The sequence below is a fragment of the Peromyscus californicus genome, unplaced genomic scaffold, assembly GCF_007827085.1.
Source record: "Peromyscus californicus insignis strain IS unplaced genomic scaffold, ASM782708v3 Scaffold_3__1_contigs__length_106647218, whole genome shotgun sequence".
In the NCBI taxonomy this organism is placed as follows: domain Eukaryota; kingdom Metazoa; phylum Chordata; class Mammalia; order Rodentia; family Cricetidae; genus Peromyscus; species Peromyscus californicus.
Window position 1 is genome coordinate 17242280 of NW_026294551.1, and position 21497 is coordinate 17263776.

The window sequence follows — 21497 nt, forward strand, 5'->3', positions numbered from 1 at the left end:
TAGCATCTGTCATGATCAAACTTGCAAGGCTGGGAGCCAAAACAGACCTTGCCTGTCCTTAAGCTGACTTACCTCAGATATTCATTAGAGTCGTGGAAAACTGACTAAGACAGCTGCTGATAACTATATGAAAAGACAAAAACCAAACAAACAAACACAGCATCATACAGGGAGGGGGCTACGACCCTTGAGAACCAAAGGAAAGTGTCTAACACGAGGACATAGAAGAGCTCTGCAGAACCGGATCAGGCTGGCTCTTACAAGGAAAAGCCGGACACGTCATACATGTGAATCTCCCCACAGTGAGAAGTACTGGATAGTTTTGGAGGGGAGAGACATGATCTGGTTTAGCTTTTTTCCCTTCTTTTTTTAAATCACTTTGGCTTCTGTGAGGGGAAAGGGCTGGAAGGGGCAAGAGAAAAAGCAAAAGATTTTGCAAGTATGATTGACATTTAAGAAAGACGATGTGGTGAAATGGACCAAGTTCACAGGCATGGAGATGGCAGAAAGTGGTCCAGCCCGGGAGCTGGAAGCAGAGCAGGTGATGGATGGAGATGAGCATTGGCGGACGGACAAGAATAACTCCCCTCAGCGCATTTACTGTCCACCAGCCCTTCTGGTTATACTCTTGATTTAAAGCTTTCCACTCTTCACATCTGATGCCACACTTCCAATTTCCTTTCAAACAAAAACTCAAGCCAGCAGCAGGGGAGCCCTCTCAACCTCCTCCCTGTCATCCTAGGCTTCACAACCTTCCAGACCTCCAATCTCAGAGAGCAAAGTGACCACTGTCCTGCTAGGGACCAACTGAGACCTTGGCCCAGTCCAGCCTCTGCCATCCATGGGACTCTGCTGTCTATATTTTGATGTCCCTTTCTCTTTCTCTCTCTCTCTCTCTCTCTCTCTCTCTCTCTCTCTCTCTCTCTCTCTCTCTCTCTCTCTCTCTCATTTTATTTACTTGTGTATATTTTTTTATATATTGGCTTATCTGTTTATTGTTGTGCTGGAGAGAGGATCCAAGGCCTCCTGCACAAAAAGCAAGCCCTCTACCAACTGAGCTGTACCCTCAGCCCAACCTTCTGCCCTTACTGGCTTAGGCTACAAGTACACTGAAGTTCCCATCCAAAGAACCAAGGCACGAAGCCTTCCCCCTCCAGCAGCCTCCCTGGCTTCCTCCTGTCTGTCTCAGACATCTCCAGCCAGTCAGCTCATTTCTGTCTCCACTTCCTTCTCCGTGCATGTGTTTGTTTTTAAATCCACACTTCCTTCTCCTTAACCACTGCTGAGGTCAGCAGCCCAATGCTGTGAGTGACACCTCCCAGGCTTTGTTTCCTGGCGACTACTTCTCCTGCCCTCCCCTCTCTCCTGCCCTCCCCTCTCTCCTGTCATGGTCTCCTGACATACTGCCCCCTTCACATTAATCGCCATTTTTCTTTCCTACTTCCTCCTCTTCTCTCTGCCCTTCATTGCTGATGCCCCAGGGTCCCATCCTCAGCCTCCACCACACACACACACACACACACACACACACACACACACACACACACACACACACGCGCGCGCGCGCTTCTGATATACAAGGCCCTCATCACTTGTTGGCTCTTCCTGTTTTTAACCACTACTTCATACAAATGGCTCATAACCAGAGTCTCCCAGAACGCCAGAATCATGGGTGCACCTGCGTATTGGTTATTTTCACCTGGATGGCACTCGGGTATCACTAATCCAACATGTCCACAGATAGGCATCACGGGTAGGTCCCTCTCCCACCACCACTCCTCCGATCAAACCCTTCCCTGACTCCTCATCTCTCACCCACAAAGCTTTGGCTGTCAAACTCTGCCAGGCTCACCTAAGGGCACATGACCCTGTGCCAGCCTTTATCCTGTGGCCACCACCATGGTTCTAAATATCGTCATTTCTACCCGAGACTACCACAGTCTCCTTCAGTGTTTAGCTCGTCTCCTGTCGCTTTGCCATCTTTCTGACTTGTGTCTTATTCTAAACTTGACATCGGCCTGTGCCGCTGGACCACTTGAAGACCTTTAGTAGCTTCCCAGCAAAGTCAGGCTCCAGACCCCCGGGACCTAAGCAAGACTCACTTTAGCAGGAACTACTACTTAGCCCCGCTCCCACCCCTCTCCCCCCCCCTCGCCCCCCACCCCTGCTTTGCTTTTACTGTGTTCTCTCTATAAAGATAGTAAAGATCACAGTTTTAATTTAGAACTAAAAATCTCTGGACTCACATAGTATCCGGGTTCAGGTTTTGTTTGTTTTTAAGAAATTACTGAGTGGCAATTTATATGGCATGAAATTCAACCCATTTTAAGTATACTGTCAATGATTTGTGATAGATCTGCAGCCAGAACCAGCATCCAGCTTTCGGGGGGCATTTTCCTCACCCCAGCTTCTCAGCACCCTTTGAACACTGACATCTGTCATCTGTGTCGCTCCCTCTCCATAAGGCCACGGAGTGAGGAGCCTCCCTGTCTGTGCTGAGCCACACGCTGTGGATCCTGAAAGCCAGTGTTACTGTCTTGACCACCGGCCTGCCAGACATAGTCCAGCTAGCTTGTGACTATTCCTAGAACCAAATGCATCGTTGCTGACCATTTTCAAAACCACTTCTCAATGGGGGCTGCACGAAATAAAATACAGTTAGTTACCTTTAAGATAGAATGCTGTTGGTAGGTGAACGTAGACCCACAGTAACAACTTCGAAGGAAACAACAATGACTGTTTTAGTCAGGGTCTCACTCTGTAGCCATGGCTGGCCTGGAGCTCACTATGTAGAGTAGGCCAACCTCAAACTCACAGAGGTCCACCTACCTCTGTCTACTGAGTGCTGGGCTAAAGGTGTATGCCACCATGCCCAGCCCTGAAACTGTTTTTAAGTGATGTTATGTAATCTGTTCTTTGCCTTATTCCAGAAAGACTTTAAAGTTGTGGCCTAAAAATCACTTGCAGTTGGGCATGGAGGTATACCTCAATATCTTCAGCATTTGAGAAGCAGAGGAAGGAGGACCATGAGGTCAAGGCTTCCCTGGGCTGGGCAGAAGACTGTCTTAGAAAAGAATCAATTTCGTGGCTTGAGTCACTGTTCACTAAGTCTCATACAGCCAACGTGTATCTCGATCATTTACTGAGGGTAGTTGTGGTGGATATCCTAATGTGGTATGTCCAACCCGTCTCATGTGTCTGAGTATAGCTATGGATGCAGCCCGGCACAAATCCGTAAACCTATTTAAACATTATGAGATTGTTTCAATGATTTCGTTTTGTGACTGGACCGAGTGGTTCTTGCGTGTAAATTTTGCAGTGACAGCCTGTGACACTGTCAGAAGGTTGGAAGTGCCTGCTGCAGGTTTGGCCCATTCAGCCTGTGGGAATCCAGGCATTCTCTCTTGGGCAGCCATCTGCTCAGGGCACCTGGGATTTCCCACCGCAGGATACAGGAACAGTGTAAGACCTAATCACGACATGCAACTCCCAAATCATATACGCTCACCACACATTCCTTCCCACGCTCGACTTGCCTTTAATGAACTGGCTCAAATTGAAGCCCTCAGGGACCTCCTCATTTTTTTCTAGAGTTGGGTTATTCCTGCTCTGTCCTAAAATACACTGAAGGTTGGTATGCAGCAAATTAACAGTGCCTTCACAGGTCTGTGGGCTAGCTCTGAGAGGAGGTTAAACCCACCCTAGGTTGTTTTGCATCTACTCTTTTCAGTGGCTGGGTGGGGCTCTTGTAAGAAAAAAGAGGAAATAAACATCTATTTGGCATATTACATGCTATTTCAGAATCTGGTAACTAGTATATAATTATATTCTATCTTAGAATTTGGCTCTGTTCCTTCTAGAGTGTTCATATTTCTCTCTCTCTCTCTCTCTCTCTCTCTCTCTCTCTCTCTCTCTCTCTCTCTCTCTCTCTTTCCCCCCCCCCCCACCTCTTACTCTCCCTCCCCAAATGTATTTATGTAACCGGAGGCAGAATTTAGCCTTAGCCATTAATGCCCACTGGAAAGCTAGAAAGGAAGATTACACTTGGCATTTCAGGACAATTTTCTACTATCTCTCAAATGTGTTCAAATTGGCTTCATTTCATGTCACTTACTCATCTCAATTCTTTCAAGTGCAGATCAAACAACTAAACATGGCGATATAAATGTGTTGAAGGACATGATGGTGGCTTTTATACCAGGTAGCAGTGGGTGGGAGGGAGATACAGGTTGAGCAGCCCTAATCTGAAATCCCAAATCTCAAATCCTCAAAAGACTGTGAAGGGTTTTCAGCACCAGGATACTGCCACACCAGGAAAATGTCTCACGCACAAAAATATTTAAAACATTACATAACATACCCTCAAAGTAAGGGCTTACGGTACATAGATTTTGTGGTTAGACTTGGGACTCATCTGCCAGACATCTCCTTGTGTGATATATGCAAATATCTTAATATCTGAAAAAAAACCTCCAAATCCAAAACACATCTGATCCCAAAGCAATTCAGATAAGGGATTCTCAACTGCCACTCAACTCCTCTGCCTACAGGAGTCTGAGTCTTATTTATTAATTTATTTTGCAGTGCTGGGGATTGAACCTGGGTCCTTGCCCAGGACAGGCATACACAGAGCTGTATTCCCAGCCTCCTAATATATCTACACTGTCTTACTAAGTTACCCAGGCTGTGCTTGGACTCACTCTGTAGCTCCAAAAGGCCTTGGGATTACCAGCCTCCTGCCTCAGCCTCTCGGGTAGCTGAGATTACAGGCCAGTACCATGAGGCCCAGCTTTGAGGTACATGCTTCTCTAGTGTTCTCAGCCAGAGGGAAATATCATGTCGAATTTTTTTAAGTGAACTTTAATAATGTCACCAATGATCATTAAAACCCCCAGCTCTAAGTTATGCACGTTAGACCAGAGTAAGAACAGCAGGCAGGGCCAGCTCCTTCCTCTCAGTGCTGACAGGGTCAGAGCAACCGCAACCGGACAGGTGCCATTAGTAATTGAGATGTAAAGCTGGGGGGTGGGGATACTACTGTTCAGTCTGTAGAATGAAGGTCTAGTCTTCTAGCTTGCTTTCTATCACCTGATAAACACCATGGTCAGAAGCAACCAGGGAGGGACCGGTTTGTTTCAGTTTACATTTTATAGTCCATCATGGGAGAGCCAGGGCAGGAATGGAAACAGAGGCCATAGGAGAATGCTGCTTACTGGGTCACTTTCCATGGCTCACTCAGTCTACTTTTTTATACCATCCAGGACCACCTGCCCAGGGGTAGCACTGCCAGTGATGGGCAGAGCCCTCCCACAGCAACCATTAATCAAGGAAATACCCCACAGTCCTGCCCAGAAGCCAGTCTGATGGAGGCAATTCCTTCCTTGAGGTTCTCTCTTGACAGATGACTCTAGCTTGTGTCAAGTTGAAAAAAAAACAAAGAATTGGCCAACAACACAGCTAAGATGCATGGAGCCCTGGGCTCAGGCCCCAACACTGCATCAAACCAGATGTGGTAGCAGCACCTGTAATGTCAGCACTCAGGCAATAGAGGCAGAAGTTGTCAAGATCATTCTGGGTTACATAGCAAATTCAAAGCCAGCCTGGGCCACATGAGACCTTGTGTCAAAAACAAACAAACAAAAAGAGTAAATAAAATAGTAATGGCCACATTCATTTGTTGTGGGATGTTTCTACACTGTGTGACAATATATTGCTGTGATTATTGTAATAAAAAGCTGAATGGCCAATAGCTATGCGGAGATATAGGGTAGAGAGAGAACTCTGGGAGGAATCTAGGTGTGCGGCAGATGCCAGGAGACAGAGAGAGGAACCAGGAGGTGCAAGATGGAAGAGAGGTAATTCCACGTGATAAAATGTAGATTAATATAAATGGGTTAGTTTAAGTTATAAGAGCTAACAGGACAAGTCTAAGCTAAGGCTTAGCTTTCATAATTGATAAGTCTCCGTGTCATTATTGGGGAGCTGGTGGTACAAAGAAAGGCTTACTACATTCATTTTTTTTTTAAATTTGGGTTATTTTTATGGTAGTTGTTTTTACAGCAGAAGTGGAAGCTGATCGTATGACACATGGCTTCTTAGGTCATCAGGAGCCCAGACGATGACAGATAATAAAGACTCTCTGAGCCTAACTATGGGCTTGGACAGCTGTAATGTTAAAGACAAAGTGGGGTACAGTGTGCCCCAGAATGCCATAGCACAGGAGGCCCTCAGCTGCCTGCCTGCCTTCTGTGGGTTGAGAGACAAGACCTTTCCTTCAGGGTATGAGTGTGCCTCAGACCCACACAGGAGGACTCTTTCTTCTGTGACCAAGATCACAGTCACATGCTTTGGCAAGGGCTGAGTTTAGAAATAAGTACACCAGGAAGTGGGCTGGAAGACAAAAGCTCGCTGGTGGTGGTGGTGCTGATGGGAAGGGAACATGGAACCCTCCCCACAGGCCAGTCCCAGCTAGGATCCTGAGAGAATCCCTGCTCTCCTGGCAATCTCGTGACACCACGACATCTCTCTCTCTCTCTCTCTCTCTCTCTCTCTCTCTCTCTCTCTCTCTCTCTCTCTCTCTCTCTCTCTCTCACACACACACACACACACACACACACACACACACACACACACACACACACACACAGCTGAGGGAAGTGTAATCGATGGAGTCAGCCTGCCCAAGGTCTCTGCTAGGAAGTGGCAGAGCTGGGGTTGGGTTTGTTTACCGGGATTGAGTTACAGTGAGTCACAAAACCCACGCCACCCCCCACAGGCAGATTCTGTGACTTGCTCCCACAGTGGAAGCTTCTGCACAGAAGGCAGCCTGGCTGCATGTGCTGTCGTCAGAGGGCCAAGAGGTGGGGGAAGAGAAGAGAAGAAGAGAAGGAAGACATAGAAGTCACCTGACTTTAACTTCAAGACTGCCCTCTGATGGCCTGACCACACATCCGAGACACCAGACACACAGACATTTAATCCTGACAGGTGGGACACCAAGGGACTAATTGAGAAGTCCAGAAGGACGATCAATTATAAGTGGATTTCTCCTCTCCACCCAGGGATTCCACCTTCTCTGGCCAGCTGGTCACTTTAGGATCCCCACCATAGAACCATCACCATCAAGGAGCAGACAAACAAACAAGCCATTCACGTCCACAAATAGAAAGAAAACTCATCCTGGGGCGGGATGCCAGGTTTTTGCCTCTTCTAGGACTGGACTTCTGGTAGCTGCATTTCTGCGTTCCTTTACAGCAAAACTGTGACTCTGAGAGGATTGGTGTTTGATTTGCACAGAAAGATTGCTCAGCCGTCTCAGGCTGGAAATTATTAAGTATCTGCCCTGTCATGGTTTATCTTCCCTCCCAGTAATCTGAGAGAGAAAGGGAACCAGAGAGAAATTGTTTTCAACATTGTAAAAAAAAAAAAAAAAATCTATCCATCCTCTCCTTTTAGTAAAGAAATATTTAAAGCCGGGCTAGTGGTGGCACATGCCTTTCATCCCAGCACTCGGGAGGCAGAGGCAGGTGAATCTCCCCGAGTTTGAGGCCAGCTTGGTCTACAGAGTGAGTTCCAGGACAGCCAGGACTACACAGAGAAACCCTGTCTTGAAAAACAAAGTACAAAACAAAAAAAATCAGAAAGAAAGAAAAAGAAAAGAAATAGTTAACTCATAGTCATATGCATACTTGAAGAGAATTTCAAAAAAATAAAACCACCAGCCAACAAGAATTCTGTTCAGAATCTGCCTTGGTTCTGCCTGTGTTTGCTCACGCTGACTCCTCCACTTTCTGACCTAAATACAGGTTAGGGGAGGTCACCACTTAACCTGTGGCTTTAGGAAGCTGACTTCCTCACCTACAGTCCCCACAAGAGCAGGTGGTCTGATTTGAAGTCACTGTGGGAAAAGCGCACACAAACAGCTCAGGACAGGATTGGCTTAACTGGTGAAGTCTCTTGCTATCCAGTGTGGCAATCTGAGTTTGAGCCCTGGGACCCACACAGTGGAAGGAGAGCACTCACTTGTCCGAGTTGTCCTGTGACCTCTACATGTGTGTCATGGTACCTCCTGTGTATACATACATACATACATACATACATACACACATACACACACATACATACATACACACGCATACACACACACATATACATGCATACACACATACATACACACACATACATACATACACACATACATACATACACATACATACATACACACACATAAATACATACATATACATACACACATACACACATACACACACACATACACACACACATACACACACATACATACATACACATACATACACACATACACACATACACACACATATATATACATACACACATACATACATACATACACACATACATACATACATACACATACACACATACATACATACACACATACATACATACACACATACATACATACGCACATACATACATACACACATACACACACATATACATACATACATACATACACATACATATACACACATACATACATACATACATACATACATACATACATACATAAAATATTTTAATGTTTTTGGGGGCCTGGAGAGATGGCTCTGAGGTTAAGAGCACTGGCTGCTCTCCCAGAGGTCCTGAGTTCAATTCCCAGCACCCACATGTGGCTCACAACCATCTGTAGTGAGATCCAGTGCCCTCTTCTGGTGTGCAGGCATGCAGGCAGAACACTGCATACATAATAAATAAATCTTTTAAAAATATATTTTAATGTTTTTTTTTAAGCAGCTCATATTTACTCAAGTTTCCTGGCTTATTTTTTTGTTGAACTTATTTTTTGATAGGTACTCTCTTGTAGCCAGAAGTTTCTCCAGTCCCACCTGGCCCCTTGACCTGGACAAATCTCTCCCATCCGTGGTCCCACAGCCATATATAAAATAATCACTCAGAGGCTTAATATTAATTACAAACTGTATGGCCTATGGCTCAAGCTTCTTGCTAGCTAGCTCTTATAACTTAACCCATTTCTATTAATCTATAAGTTGCCACATGTTCTGTGACCTTACCTGTGTCCCATTGCATATTGCTCCTTGGATGGCATCTTTTCTGACTCTGCCCTTCTCCTCTCTGTATCTCTGCTTGGATTTCCCACCTGCCTCTAAGCTGCCTTGCCATAGGCCAAAGCAGCTTATTTATTAGCCAATGGGAGCAACACGTATATTCACAGTATACAGAAAGATACCCCACAGCACTTCCCCTTTTCTGTCTAATCAAAAAGGAAGGTTTTAACTTTAACATAGTAAAATTATATATAATAAAACAGTTATCAAACAAGAATTACAGTTACAATATCTAGTCTATTTGTATTTGGTAAAATTAAAACAAATATTTTATCATCTATCCTATTTTTGTGAGTCTAAACTTTCATATCTAATTTACCCTTTATCATGATGAAGAAAAAGCATAACTATCCAGTCTTCAATTCCATCAAAAACCCCAGAAGGATGTAGTATTACCTAAGTAAACTAAGGAAGTGCTTTGTAAGCAAGTTTCAGAATTCTAGAAATGACAGAGACATCTGGCTGCCTGGACAGTCATCCAAAGTTCCTCTGCAACATTGGGGCATCCATCTTCAGCCTACAGGTCTAGAGTCTCTGGCTGACTTTTTTGTGAAGCAAGAAATGTGAAGGATTGTCTTGCCTACTGGCGAAGTTCATCAGTCGCTTCTCCCTGTGTCCTGCAGAATGTCTGGCAATCTCCTCTGCGAAGCAGGAACCTGAAGGACCATCTCGCCTTGCAAAGTTCAGTGGTCACCTAATGGGTCCTGCATGTCTAATTTATACACCATCCTGTCGAGCAGTTGAGTCTAGGGAATTTTTTTTTTTCCCAGTGACTAACTTTTGCCACAAAGAAAGCAAACACCATAATCAGTTTCTTCGATGCCCATCATCCTCTTTGAAGTAATTGATGAAGTCTCTTGCTATCCAGTGTGGCAATCTGAGTTTGAGCCCTGGGACCCACACAGTGGAAGGAGAGAACTGACTTGTTTCTGTTGTCCTGTGACCTCCACATGTGTGTCATGGTACCTCCTGTGTATACATACATACATACATACATACATACATACATACATACACACACACATACACACACGTACATACATACATACACACACGTACATACATACATACATACACACATAAAATACTTTAGTGTTTTGGGGGGCCCTGGAGAGATGGCTTTGAGGTTAAGAGCACTGGCTGCTCTTCCACAGGTCCTGAGTTCAATTCCCAGCACCCACATGGTGGCTCACAACCATCTGTAATAAGATCTGGTGCCCTCTTCTGGCCTGCAGTCATACATGCTGTATACATAATAAATAAATCTTTTAAAAATATATTTTAATGTTTTTTTTAAAGCAGCTCATATTTACTCAAGTTTCCTGGCTTATTTTTATTGTTGTTGTTGTTGAACTTATTCTTGATAGGTACTGTCTAGTATTCTTTAGCTCTCTCTCTCTCTCTCTCTCTCTCTCTCTCTCTCTCTCTCTCTCTCTCGTGTGTGTGTGTGTGTGTGTGTGTGTGTGTGTGTGTGTGTGTACCTGCCTTCAGAGGTCAGAAGAGGTCATCATCCGGGAACTATTCCCATCCTCTGCAAGAGAAGCAGGTGCACTTAAGCCCTGAGCCATCTCTCCAGCCCCTTCTTTGGGTTTTCTTGCTTACATTATGCAACACAAGGATCCTGGCAGCACTTCCCTGTGTCCATTTCAATGATTTAATGTGACAGAGTTGTTCAAAATAAAAGATGGACCAGGGACAGCAGTAAAAACCAAAGCAATCATTCTGGAGTGTTCTCACTGTCCAAGCCTGGTGGGGTGAGACCATCTTCCTCTTAGAATCCGGGAGTCCACCTGCTATAGGTGACCCGCTGGTGAGCTGGGGTGGGGGTCACTCCACCTGCTATAGGTGACCCGCTGGTGAGCTGGGGTGAGGGGCACTTCATCTGCTACAGGTGACCAGCTGGTGAGCTGGGGTGGGGGTCACTCCACCTGCTATAGGTGACCCGCTGGTGAGCTGGGGTGGGGGTCACTCCACCTGCTGCAGGTGACCCGCTGGTGAGCTGGGGTGGGGGTCACTCCACCTGCTATAGGTGACCCGCTGGTGAGCTGGGGTGGGGGTCACTCCACCTGCTGCAGGTGACCCGCTGGTGAGCTGGGGTGAGGGGCACTCCATCTGCTACAGGTGACCAGCTGGTGAGTTAGGGTGGGGGGGCACTCTACCTGCAACTCATTTTCGAGGCTCAGTGTGACCAGCTTCCCAGGGGGTCCAGGCAGCTTTTTCCACTGCCAGGTCATTTCTATTCTTAACCTTGTAGCTCAACCTCCCAGGCTTTCCCTGAGGCAGGAAACTCTGAATCCTAGTGTTAAAAAAGGAAATGCTTGTTTTAATGGAAATGGAGGGGAAATGTGAAAGAGATCTCTTTTCTCAACCCAGTCCGGAAGTGGGGAAATGGCAGGTCTACTTTAGTAACAGCGATGCTCACCTTTACACCAGACTTCTTTAGTGAATACTTTGACCCTGATAGGTCACAGATGAGTGAGGGGCTATGAGTATAGAAATATAGAAATGTTCCAAGTGCATTTGCTGTTCGGGCGAGGGGAAGGTTAAAATATCAGTTGAAATCCCTGGTGTCCTTGGGTTGCTTCAGTCCTAGGGAAAGTGTTTGGCGCTGGATTTTATTTTAATTTTGCTAAGAAAAATGGTGATGGGGTGGGGGCTAGTTATTTTATTTTTATTACATTGCATTTAGGTACTGGTACTTTCTGAAGCAAAAATATGATTCAAGCCAGACTCAGCTCCGGCGAGTTTTCTCTCATCTGCAGAGTTTAAATTAAAATACACGTATACAAGACCTGCTCAGTGACCATACTAGTTGACATGGCAACATGGATGGGGGAAAGCCACAAGACTTCATCCCTAGATGAAGAGCTACAGACAATCAATGACCGCAAGGAAGGGAGTCCCATTTTCTCCACTGATGAATTCCCTGCTAGGTTATCCAGTCCCTAAACACAAACAGCACTAAATGTACTCAGTAGGATATACATAATACAAATACTATATATATAACTATAGAAGAAGAGGTCATTAACTTGAGAAGGGGTGGGAGGGACTTGGGAGGAAGTAGAATGAGGAGGAAGCAGGTATAAGTGATGCATATACAGTACTAAGTGTGAAGTTCTCAAAAATATTAAAAATATTTTTATATTTTATTAAATTATTTAAAATTATAAATATGAAGGGAATGGCAAAAGTAATACGGTAAATATGAGCAAATTACAACGCTATATACATGTATGAAAATGCCATGATGAAATCCATTATTTTGTATGCCAACTTTAAAACTGATAAAAGAAATGATAAATGCAGTTCAAGATGCTAGAAAATTCAAAAGGTGAGAAGTGGTTCTTACTCCTCAAATTCTTAGTGGCCAGCTGGGGAAATGAGCTGTAAAACAAAACCAATTACAGTGAACTAGGAAAATTGTACAATCCAAACTACATGTGTTAGCTGTGTGTTAATACATAGCAGTCCCCATCTTTACTCACAGGGATACCCCCCAAGACCACACACCCCTCCAATAGTTTTAAAGGTCAACTTGTCACAACCTAGAATCACCTGAGAAGGGACCTCAACTGAGGAAGTACCTAGATCAGATGGCAGGCACAGCTGTGGAGGACTGTCCTGATTATTAACTGAGGGAGGAAGAGCTGCACTAAATCTGGGTGGCACCTTTGCACGGGCTGGGCCCTGGGTGAGAGTGAGGGCAGGCTAAGTGGAAGCAGTCAGCAAGCAGGCGTACATGCATCTATTCTCCCTGCTTTTGATTGGCTGTGATCTAAGTGCTTGAGTTCCTGCCTGGACTTTCCCTTTCTAATGGACTGGAACCTGGAATTGTAAGCACAATTAAACCTTGCCTCTCCCATTAGGCACAGTAAAAGGTCAGCAATGCTGCCTAATTGTGAAAAGGGCAGGTCTGATGACACACTGCAATACATTTGCCAGCATCACCGCTCTGGTCCTTGAGGCCATCATTAAAAGCATGAGGACTGCTTCAGCCACAGTGTTTTGATATGCCACGGCAGAGCTGATAAATGGACAGCTATGAAGTGAGTAATGGGAGTGTGGTTTGAAGAGTGTGCATATGCTGGACAAAGAGATAAGTCATGTCCAGGCCAGGAAAGAGTGGGATGAAGTGAGATTTTATCACATTATTCAGAATGGTGCAAGATTCAAAACTTATGAATTATTTATTCTTGGAACCTTCCACTTGATGTTTGTGGACCAAAGATGACTATGGGTAACTGTTGAAACTGCAGCTGGAGACAGGCTACCGTCCACTGCTTCATTAGCTATTAATTCAGCCCAGAGAAGAGTGGGCAGACAGGGAAAGAGGAGATGTCACACGGCAGATCTTAGTGATCAGCAGGCTGAGCCAAGGAATCGCAGGGAGGTTATTCCGAGCAGAGGGAATAGCATGTGGCAGATGCATGAAGAGTCTTCTAGAACTAAGGAATGACCCAGGAGTCGGTCAACCCAAGAGGTGGTAAGAGGGGGTGCTACAGAGGGGAATAAGACTGGAAGAAGTTAATATGGCATTTGAGGTACAACCTTCCTAAAAAGGAACTATTCTAGGTGCTAGAGAGATGGATAGCTCGGCTGTCAGGAGCACTTGCCGCTCAGTCATGGGCATGAGAATTTGGCTTCTCCAACCACATAGGGTGGCTCACCAATGCCTGTGACCCCAGCTCCAAAGGATCTGGTGGGATCTTCTGGCCTCTGAGGGCACCTGTGCATACATGTGCACGTATGGATATGTACACAGAGACATAAACAAGATATTTTAAAAAGAAAGAAAAAAACTACTCTTCATAAAGTCCCATGGTGTGTTTATTGTTTGTATTTATTAAAGCAGTGATTGATGGTTTTGATCTGGCATTTTGGGCAAAGGGAGAAAAGAGTGATGCCTGGTCTTTGAACCTGGTGACAGATATTTCATGAACAGCTGGAGATAAATAACATTTTCCCTGTGCCTCTCACATTAGTATGAAGCCTGAATCTGCCTAAACTAGTCACAGACCCAAGAGAAAGAAGCCGTTTTCTCATCTCTGTTGTGTGTTCTCTAGGCTTGTTTGAAACGACAGGAATACAAAAAAGACCCAAGTGAGAAGACACAGGATCAGCTATGGGGGAAAGACACAAGTGACAGATCCCGGTTTTCAAGCGGGTCATCGTCCAAACAGGTATGGAGAATTTGTCTCTTGCTTCCACGTGTGTGTGTGTGTGTGTGTGTGTGTGTGTGTGTGTGTGTGTGTGTGTGTGTTCGTGCATACATACACGAATGTGTTAGAAAAAAAGCCAACTCCAAAAGGAATGTATTGGCGCTATCACTTGGTCAACTACTTGTTTCATAAACATGAGAACCTGAGTTCAGTTTCTAGAACCCACACTGAAAAAAAACAAAAAACAAAAAAGCCAAGTGTGGCGGTGTGCACTTGGGATCCCAGAGCTGGGAAGACAGAAAGAGGAGGATTCCTGGAGCTCGCTGGACAGACAGACTGCTAGAACTGGGAAAACCCCAAGCCAGTGGAAGACTGCATCTCAAAAGAAAAAGAAAGAGAAAACCTGGGTGTGTGATGCCCAAGGTACCACACACCTGCGATGTCTGGACAACTGGCCACCACATGCATGCACACACACGGACCCATACGGGCACAAAAAATGAATAAAACAGACGATGTCTGTTGCGAATCCTAAAGGGCAAGGCAAGAGAGACTTGAGCCAGGTGCTCCTGGCCTGAACACCACCCGTCACACCCAAGCCATGGCCTTCCTTGCTGGGCCTTACTCTTGTGCCCTGGTGGTGAAGGACCTGATATTCATGGTCTCTAAGACCTGCGTTGAGCCGGGCGGTGGTGGCGCACGCCTTTAATCCCAGCACTCGGGAGGCAGAGGCAGGCGGATCTCTGTGAGTTCGAGGCCAGCCTGGGCTACCAAGTGAGTTCCAGGAAAGGCGCAAAGCTACACAGAGAAACCCTGTCTCGAAAAACCAAAAAAAAAAAAAAAAAAAAAAAAAAAGACCTGCGTTGATGCTAGAGTTGGAGGCACTGGACCTCCTCAAATCCAGCAACCATGCTTGTGGCTTCTGAGCTAATCCTTGGTACTGTTGTCTCTGGTTTTCATTTCAATGCAGGAATAAAGTAAAATGCAATGATAACAACATCTACAGTAACTGGCAGTTGTTTAAATACTTTTGTGTAACTTGATAACAAATAGTTAAGAACAATATATGATAATGTTCACAATAGCCACTATCTGGGTGTTTATACCATTGCAAACACTGTACTCAGCTTTTTATATCTATTAACCCATTTAATTCTCACAGATACATATATGTCTATCTATCTATCATCTGTATATTGTTTTGTTTTTGAGACAGAGTCTGCTGTTTCTTAGCCTAGCCTCAAACTGGCTATGTATCCAAGGCTGGTCTTGAACTTCCAATCATCCTGCCTTTACCTCACAAATGCTAGGATTAGTATACATATTAAGTTATATAAACAGTACATGGTGGTACATGCCCATAATCCCAGCACTTAAGAGGCAAGAGGATCAGGGGTTTGAGGCCAGCCTAAGCTAACAACACCCCTATCCCACCCCAGTTTACTTTCTATTGGTTTGATAACACCATGGGAAGCAACCTGGGAAGGGAAAGGTTTACTTCATCTTACAGTCCAACATGAAGGGAAGTCAGGGCATGAACTAAAGCAGAGACTATGGAAGGATGCTGCTTACTAGCTTGGTCTCTACATAGTTCATTCAACTTGCTTTTTTTATACCATCCAGGACCACCTGCTCAGGGGTGGCACCATGCAAAATGGACTGGGCCCTCAAACATCAGCCATTAATCAAGAAAATATGTTCCCCCCACACACACACATACACACAGACTTGCCTACAGACCAGTTGAGGGAAGCATTTTCTCAATTGAAGTTCCCTCTTGACAGATGACTCTGGCTTCTATCAGGTTGAGAAAACACTAACCAGTATTCTCTATGAGCCCACAAGTGCGCGCGAACACACACACACACACACACACACACACACACACACACACACACACATACGCCTTGGCCACATTGCAGATGACAACTTGCTTCAAGTAGTCCTAAGGAGTCTTAGCTACAATTTCACAGGCACTTTGCAGTGGAATGTGCATTCCATCCCAGATGTGCTGACCCCAGAGCAGAGCTCTCTCTCCCTTCATGTTTCATGTTGAAGGTCTTCTCTATCTAAGAATTTCACTTGTTCTGTGTAAGAGCTAAAGACCACAGACTACATCTAACCCTGGCTGTTAGCAAGGCGAATTGATTTAAGGTGAGTAAAATGCCCCTTATGAATTCTTATTTAATATTTTATGCCTGAAACAGACTCCAGAGGAGCGACTGTCTTTCCTATCAGTAGTATGGATCTCTGAGACAGATCTTGGATGCCTGATATCAATCAAGCTCTTGATTTCTTCTTTAATCTACAACGTTCACACAGTGGTTATTTAATGTTCAAAGGACACCTTAAAAACATCAGTGATTGATGTTTATGGATGGAGCTGTTTCTCTGGGAGAGATATATACTCCCTATTAAGGGATATAAAAGCACACGATAAACTATCCCACCTAGACTTTGAAGGTGAAAGAGAACCATCTCACCACATCAGCAGCTGCCAGAACGCTTCGTCTGGGCCTCTTCCTGCTGGTCAAGGAGTAAATATAAGGCCTGCTGTGCTGACACCAAGGGAGTGAGGTAAATCCAAAAATTAAAGCTGGTTTGGCTGGAACAACTTATTTTGAGCACTAAGATAAATTCTGTCATTTTTACACTTTGAATAAAAAAATCTAGGACAAATAACAAAAATGAGATATAATTTTAAGTCAGATAGCAGCATGTAGCAATTCCTAGATTTCGATATCGGAACAAATGGACACCTGGTCCCGCTGTTTTCGTACAGAGGCTCACACACCAGGTCACAGCCATGCTTTCACAGCAGGAGTCACACACACCTCTGGGACACTCCAGACTTGTCTGATGCTCCTCTGTCAGCACTGCAGGACAAGCTGCTGTCACATTCCTATAGCTTTTTCTTCCCACTATAAAAATTGCCCTTTCAAGTCCTCAGACTACTTCCAAACAAGGACATGGCTGTCCATTTAAAAGTGATTGTGTGCAAAAGCTCCTGCGATCATAGATGACTTGGATCTGATTTTGTAACTCAATCTTATACTTACTTGTACCCAACACAAAGTAACAACAGACTGCATAAAATTGACCATTTCTATCAAAAGACAAGTCCGGAAGCCAGGCATGGTGGCACACACCTTTAATCCCCGCACTTGGGAGGCAGAGCCAGGCGGATCTCTGTGAGTTCGAGGCCAGCCTGGTCTACAGAGCGAGATCCAGGACAGGCATCAAAACTACACAGAGAAACCCTGTCTCGAAAAAAAAAAAAAAAAAAAAGACAAGTAGATCTTTGAGCTGGAGGCCTGCTTGGTCTACGGAGCAAGTTCAAGGCCAGCCAAGGGTCCCTGTGTCAAGGAAAAGGAGGAGGAGGAATAGGGGGAAAAGAAGATGATGGCAAGAACAGGGATTTTCATGTTGCATTGTGCCATCACGCCTATGAAACAGTACTTGCAAATCCACTTTAATTCTTCATATACCATACCAAAGGCCCGAGTCTTACTTGTGTAGTATCCTCAAGATCCCACCTTCTCACTGAGAAAAGAGACAGAATCTTAACTTTCCACAGTGGATTTCCACAGTGGTTTGCACCTCTGCTTTATCACTTGAGACGCTGGGGATGCTGGGATGTTTGATTCTGGACACAAAAGCAGAGGAAGAGCTTGATGAGACATGATAGTACTGAATGCATGGTATGTGTGTATGTGCGTGCATGTCCGCCCTGCTTGCACCCTGCTTGGCTCAGTACTTAAGCTTGGTACAAAAAAATAAAAAATAAATTTAAAAAAAAAGCCCAAGGTCCCTTAGGAGACTTAAAACAGATACAAGAAAAATCCAAACCCTGTATCGTGTGTCAGTTTGGATGTGCCCCTCCCAGGTTTGAGCTGTTCCTCAGATTTCTACAGCAGTCGAGTTGTTAACTCCTTGGCCTGCTCCACAGTATCTCCAATCCCTGAGGGAATGCATGACTTATTAAATAAACCTCCTTCTAAAGGGTACACAATGCCAGGGGATGCTGGACCTATTCTCCCAGAGACTCTAAGAAAGAAGAAAGTTGGCATCTCCCAAAGGAGAACCAGGCCAGACAGATCCAATTTCCAGAGCCCCGTGTATTAAATGTCATACCAGGTAAAACATCCTTGGTCAATCAGAAAAGGGCTGGAAAAAGATACAGACTCATGAGATACTGTAAACCAAACAGCCCCTCCCAGGGTGAGGGAGGTATGCCCCACCAATTCCTTCCCAGAGATTGCTGGGACCTAGAACTCTGGGTAATGTTTTACATCTGATTTGTGAAGGCAAGTTTATCCTCTGATGGAGTGGCTGGTATGAAAGTCAATTGCTGAATTCATGGAAAATTTTCCAATGTCCTGTCATCCTTTGAAGCATGCCATGACCAAATTTTGACAGTTGTATTGCAATTTTCATCACTTGTTCATTTCTTAACCCGGACTCCAATTGTCACAATTCTGATGAGCTTGGAACAAACCATCAAGTAATAGCTCCGGTGTCAAACTATCATTTCCAGACCCCTGCCTTGAGGTGGGCAGATCTCCTCCAAACACACAGTTAACCCTGTGACTGCTCCCTGGCACACCTCCTCTCTGTAACCAGAGGCTTTCCTAGGCCTGCAAAGGTTGTGTTTAAGTCCAAAATGAGGCAATCTCCATCAAGCCCTTTACTGAGATGTTCTTCACTATGGTACATCTAAGTTTGTGGCTTGCCATCTTAAAAAACATAACTGAAGACTGCTCTGACCCTTGTCACCTTGTGAGTTTAGGCAAAATGTTTCAGTGCTCCAAGGGAACACTTACTAGGTTATGCTTATCTTGCAAGATCATCGTGAGAATGAGGGAACTTGTTAAGTGATAAGCTGACATTATATCATGTCTATAAACTGCCTTGTTAGCCAATTTGACCACAAGTGATGCCCCAACAGGTATCAATGAAGAAACAGGTTCTGTGACTTCTTGAACATTTTCCTTTGCCTCTGCCCCATGCCAGGCCGCATTTCTAAAAGCCAACCTAATGTAGCCACGTATCATAAACCTTTCTAGAAGGTTGGAGGACAACATGGTGAACTGTTTCATCCAATTAGAATTTACCAGGGAAATGGACAGTAGCTCCACATGTCCATTTAGAAATTGGATAATTATAAAGCAGTGTCCATGGAAGAAGATAGTAGCATTTATCTTCCCTGGCCCATCACCACCGCTGGGATTGATAGGGGCACTGTCTTAGGGTTTCTATTGCTGTAAAGATACACCCTGACCACGGCAACTCTTATAAAGGAAAACATTTAATGGGGTAGCTCGCTTACGTTCAGAGGTTCAGTGCATTATCTTCATGGTGGGACATGGCAGTGTGCAAGCAGATGTGGTGCTGAAGAGGTAGCTGAGAGTCGTACATCTTGTGCAGGCAACAGAAAGTGAACTAAGACACTGGGTGGTATCTTGAGCATTGGAGAGCTCAAAGCCCCCCCCCCCCACAGTGACACACTTCCTCCAACAAAGCCCCACCTACTCTAACAAGGCCACACCTCCCAATAGTGTCATCCCCTATGAGCTTATGGGGGCCAATTGCATTCAAACTGCCACAGGCACCAAGATATTTTATCCTCTCTAACCTTAACAGACAATAGACATGACCTGATTTCCCCATAGAAGATGAGAGAAATAATTGACTGACTAGCCTAGGATGCGGGGAGGGGGCAGAGCAGAGGGAGGCAGCAAGCTTGTATGAAAAGACTCAACCTGAGCCTTCCTCGTGTTCTGGATCCTGGATCCTTGCTGGAAGGGACACTGTTCCAAAGGTACTAACCTCAAGGGCTGAAGACAAGCGGTCTCCGTGTATCCTACCCTAAGAAGGAAGATGGAGAGGCTGGAGAGACGGTTCCGCGCTTAAGTGCTCTTCCAGAGGACCAGAGTTTTGTTCCCAGCACCTGCATTGGGTGGCTTATAACCACCTGTAATTCCAACTCCCTGGTCACATGTACATTCATGGTATACACACACACACACACACACACACACACACACACACACACACACACACACATAAATAAATAAATAAACAAACAAATAAATAAAAATAAAGAGGATTCAGCTCAGCTTTTCAAGGGCATCTGTCACTTTGCTGATAGGAAGGAGGTTGTGAGCCTTCAACTCTTGGCAGCCGAGCAACTAAAGATTTAGACTGCAGGTTACAAAGACCCAAAATTACACTGGAAAATGGTGTAGGCAGTTTACCTGATACCAAGAAGCATCTGGCCATGGCCTGGGCCTGCTCACTGTGCTGTTTACTGCAGTGAGGTTACCCAAACCTCCCAGCAAGCAAAGCAAGCTTCCTAAGGAAGGCTGTTACCCAACATAAACACCGTAATCGTTTTTGTCCATGAGAATCCACACAGACTCAGGAGATTAAAAAACAAAGCCTCCTAAAGTAACCTGCAGTGTCTCAAAAAAAAAAAAAAAAAGTGTGTCGAGGCTGGCTCAGTGCCAGCTGGGCAAACATTCAGATCAGCACTCGGACCCCAGGCACCCAGTAAAAGCCAGGCATGATGACACAGGCCTGTGGGGAAGGTGGCTCTCCATCGCTCCCTAGCCAGCCAGTCTAGCTAATCGGTGATCTACAGACTGAGAGACCCTGTCTCCATATAGAAGGTGGATGGGCCCTGGCATGATGATACACACCTTTAATCCCAGCACTTAAGAAGCAGAGGCATGTGGATCTCTGTGAGTTCCAGGCCAGCCTGGTCTATAGAGGTGGTTCCAGCCCAGTGAGGGCTAGACAATGAGACATTATATTGAAATAAATAAATAAGATGGAAAACCAATTGAACATGATACCTAATGTGGGCCTCTGGTCTGCACACACACACACACACACACACACACACACACACACACAAAAACACACACACAGTGTCCCATCCCTGAATGAGGGTAGCAGAGATCCAAAACTATACTGAGCACTACAGCAGTGGTCATGGCACACACTTGTAATCTCAGCATTTAGGAGAGAATCAAGAGTTCAAGGTCCCCCTCAACTACATAGTGAGTTCAAGGCCAGTCTAGGCTACCTGAAACACTGACTAAAAAAAATTTAAAAAGTAGGGCCAGAGAGACGGCTCAGTGGGTAAAGGCACTTCCTGCGCATGCCTGGCAACCTGAGTTCTAGCCCTGGCATCTACATGCATAAAGGTGAAAGGAGAGAA

General features: G+C 45.0%; 1 protein-coding gene across 2 annotated transcripts in view; it reads left to right on the forward strand.

The window, feature by feature from the left end:
- Positions 1-21497, forward strand: part of Marchf10 (membrane associated ring-CH-type finger 10) — a 106304-nt gene that overhangs the window by 16679 nt on the left and 68128 nt on the right. For both annotated transcript variants that reach the window (XM_052757881.1, XM_052757882.1), the window contains exon 4: positions 14177-14293. In XM_052757881.1, coding sequence (XP_052613841.1) covers positions 14177-14293 — 117 coding nt within the window. The remainder of the gene's footprint in view (positions 1-14176; positions 14294-21497) is intronic.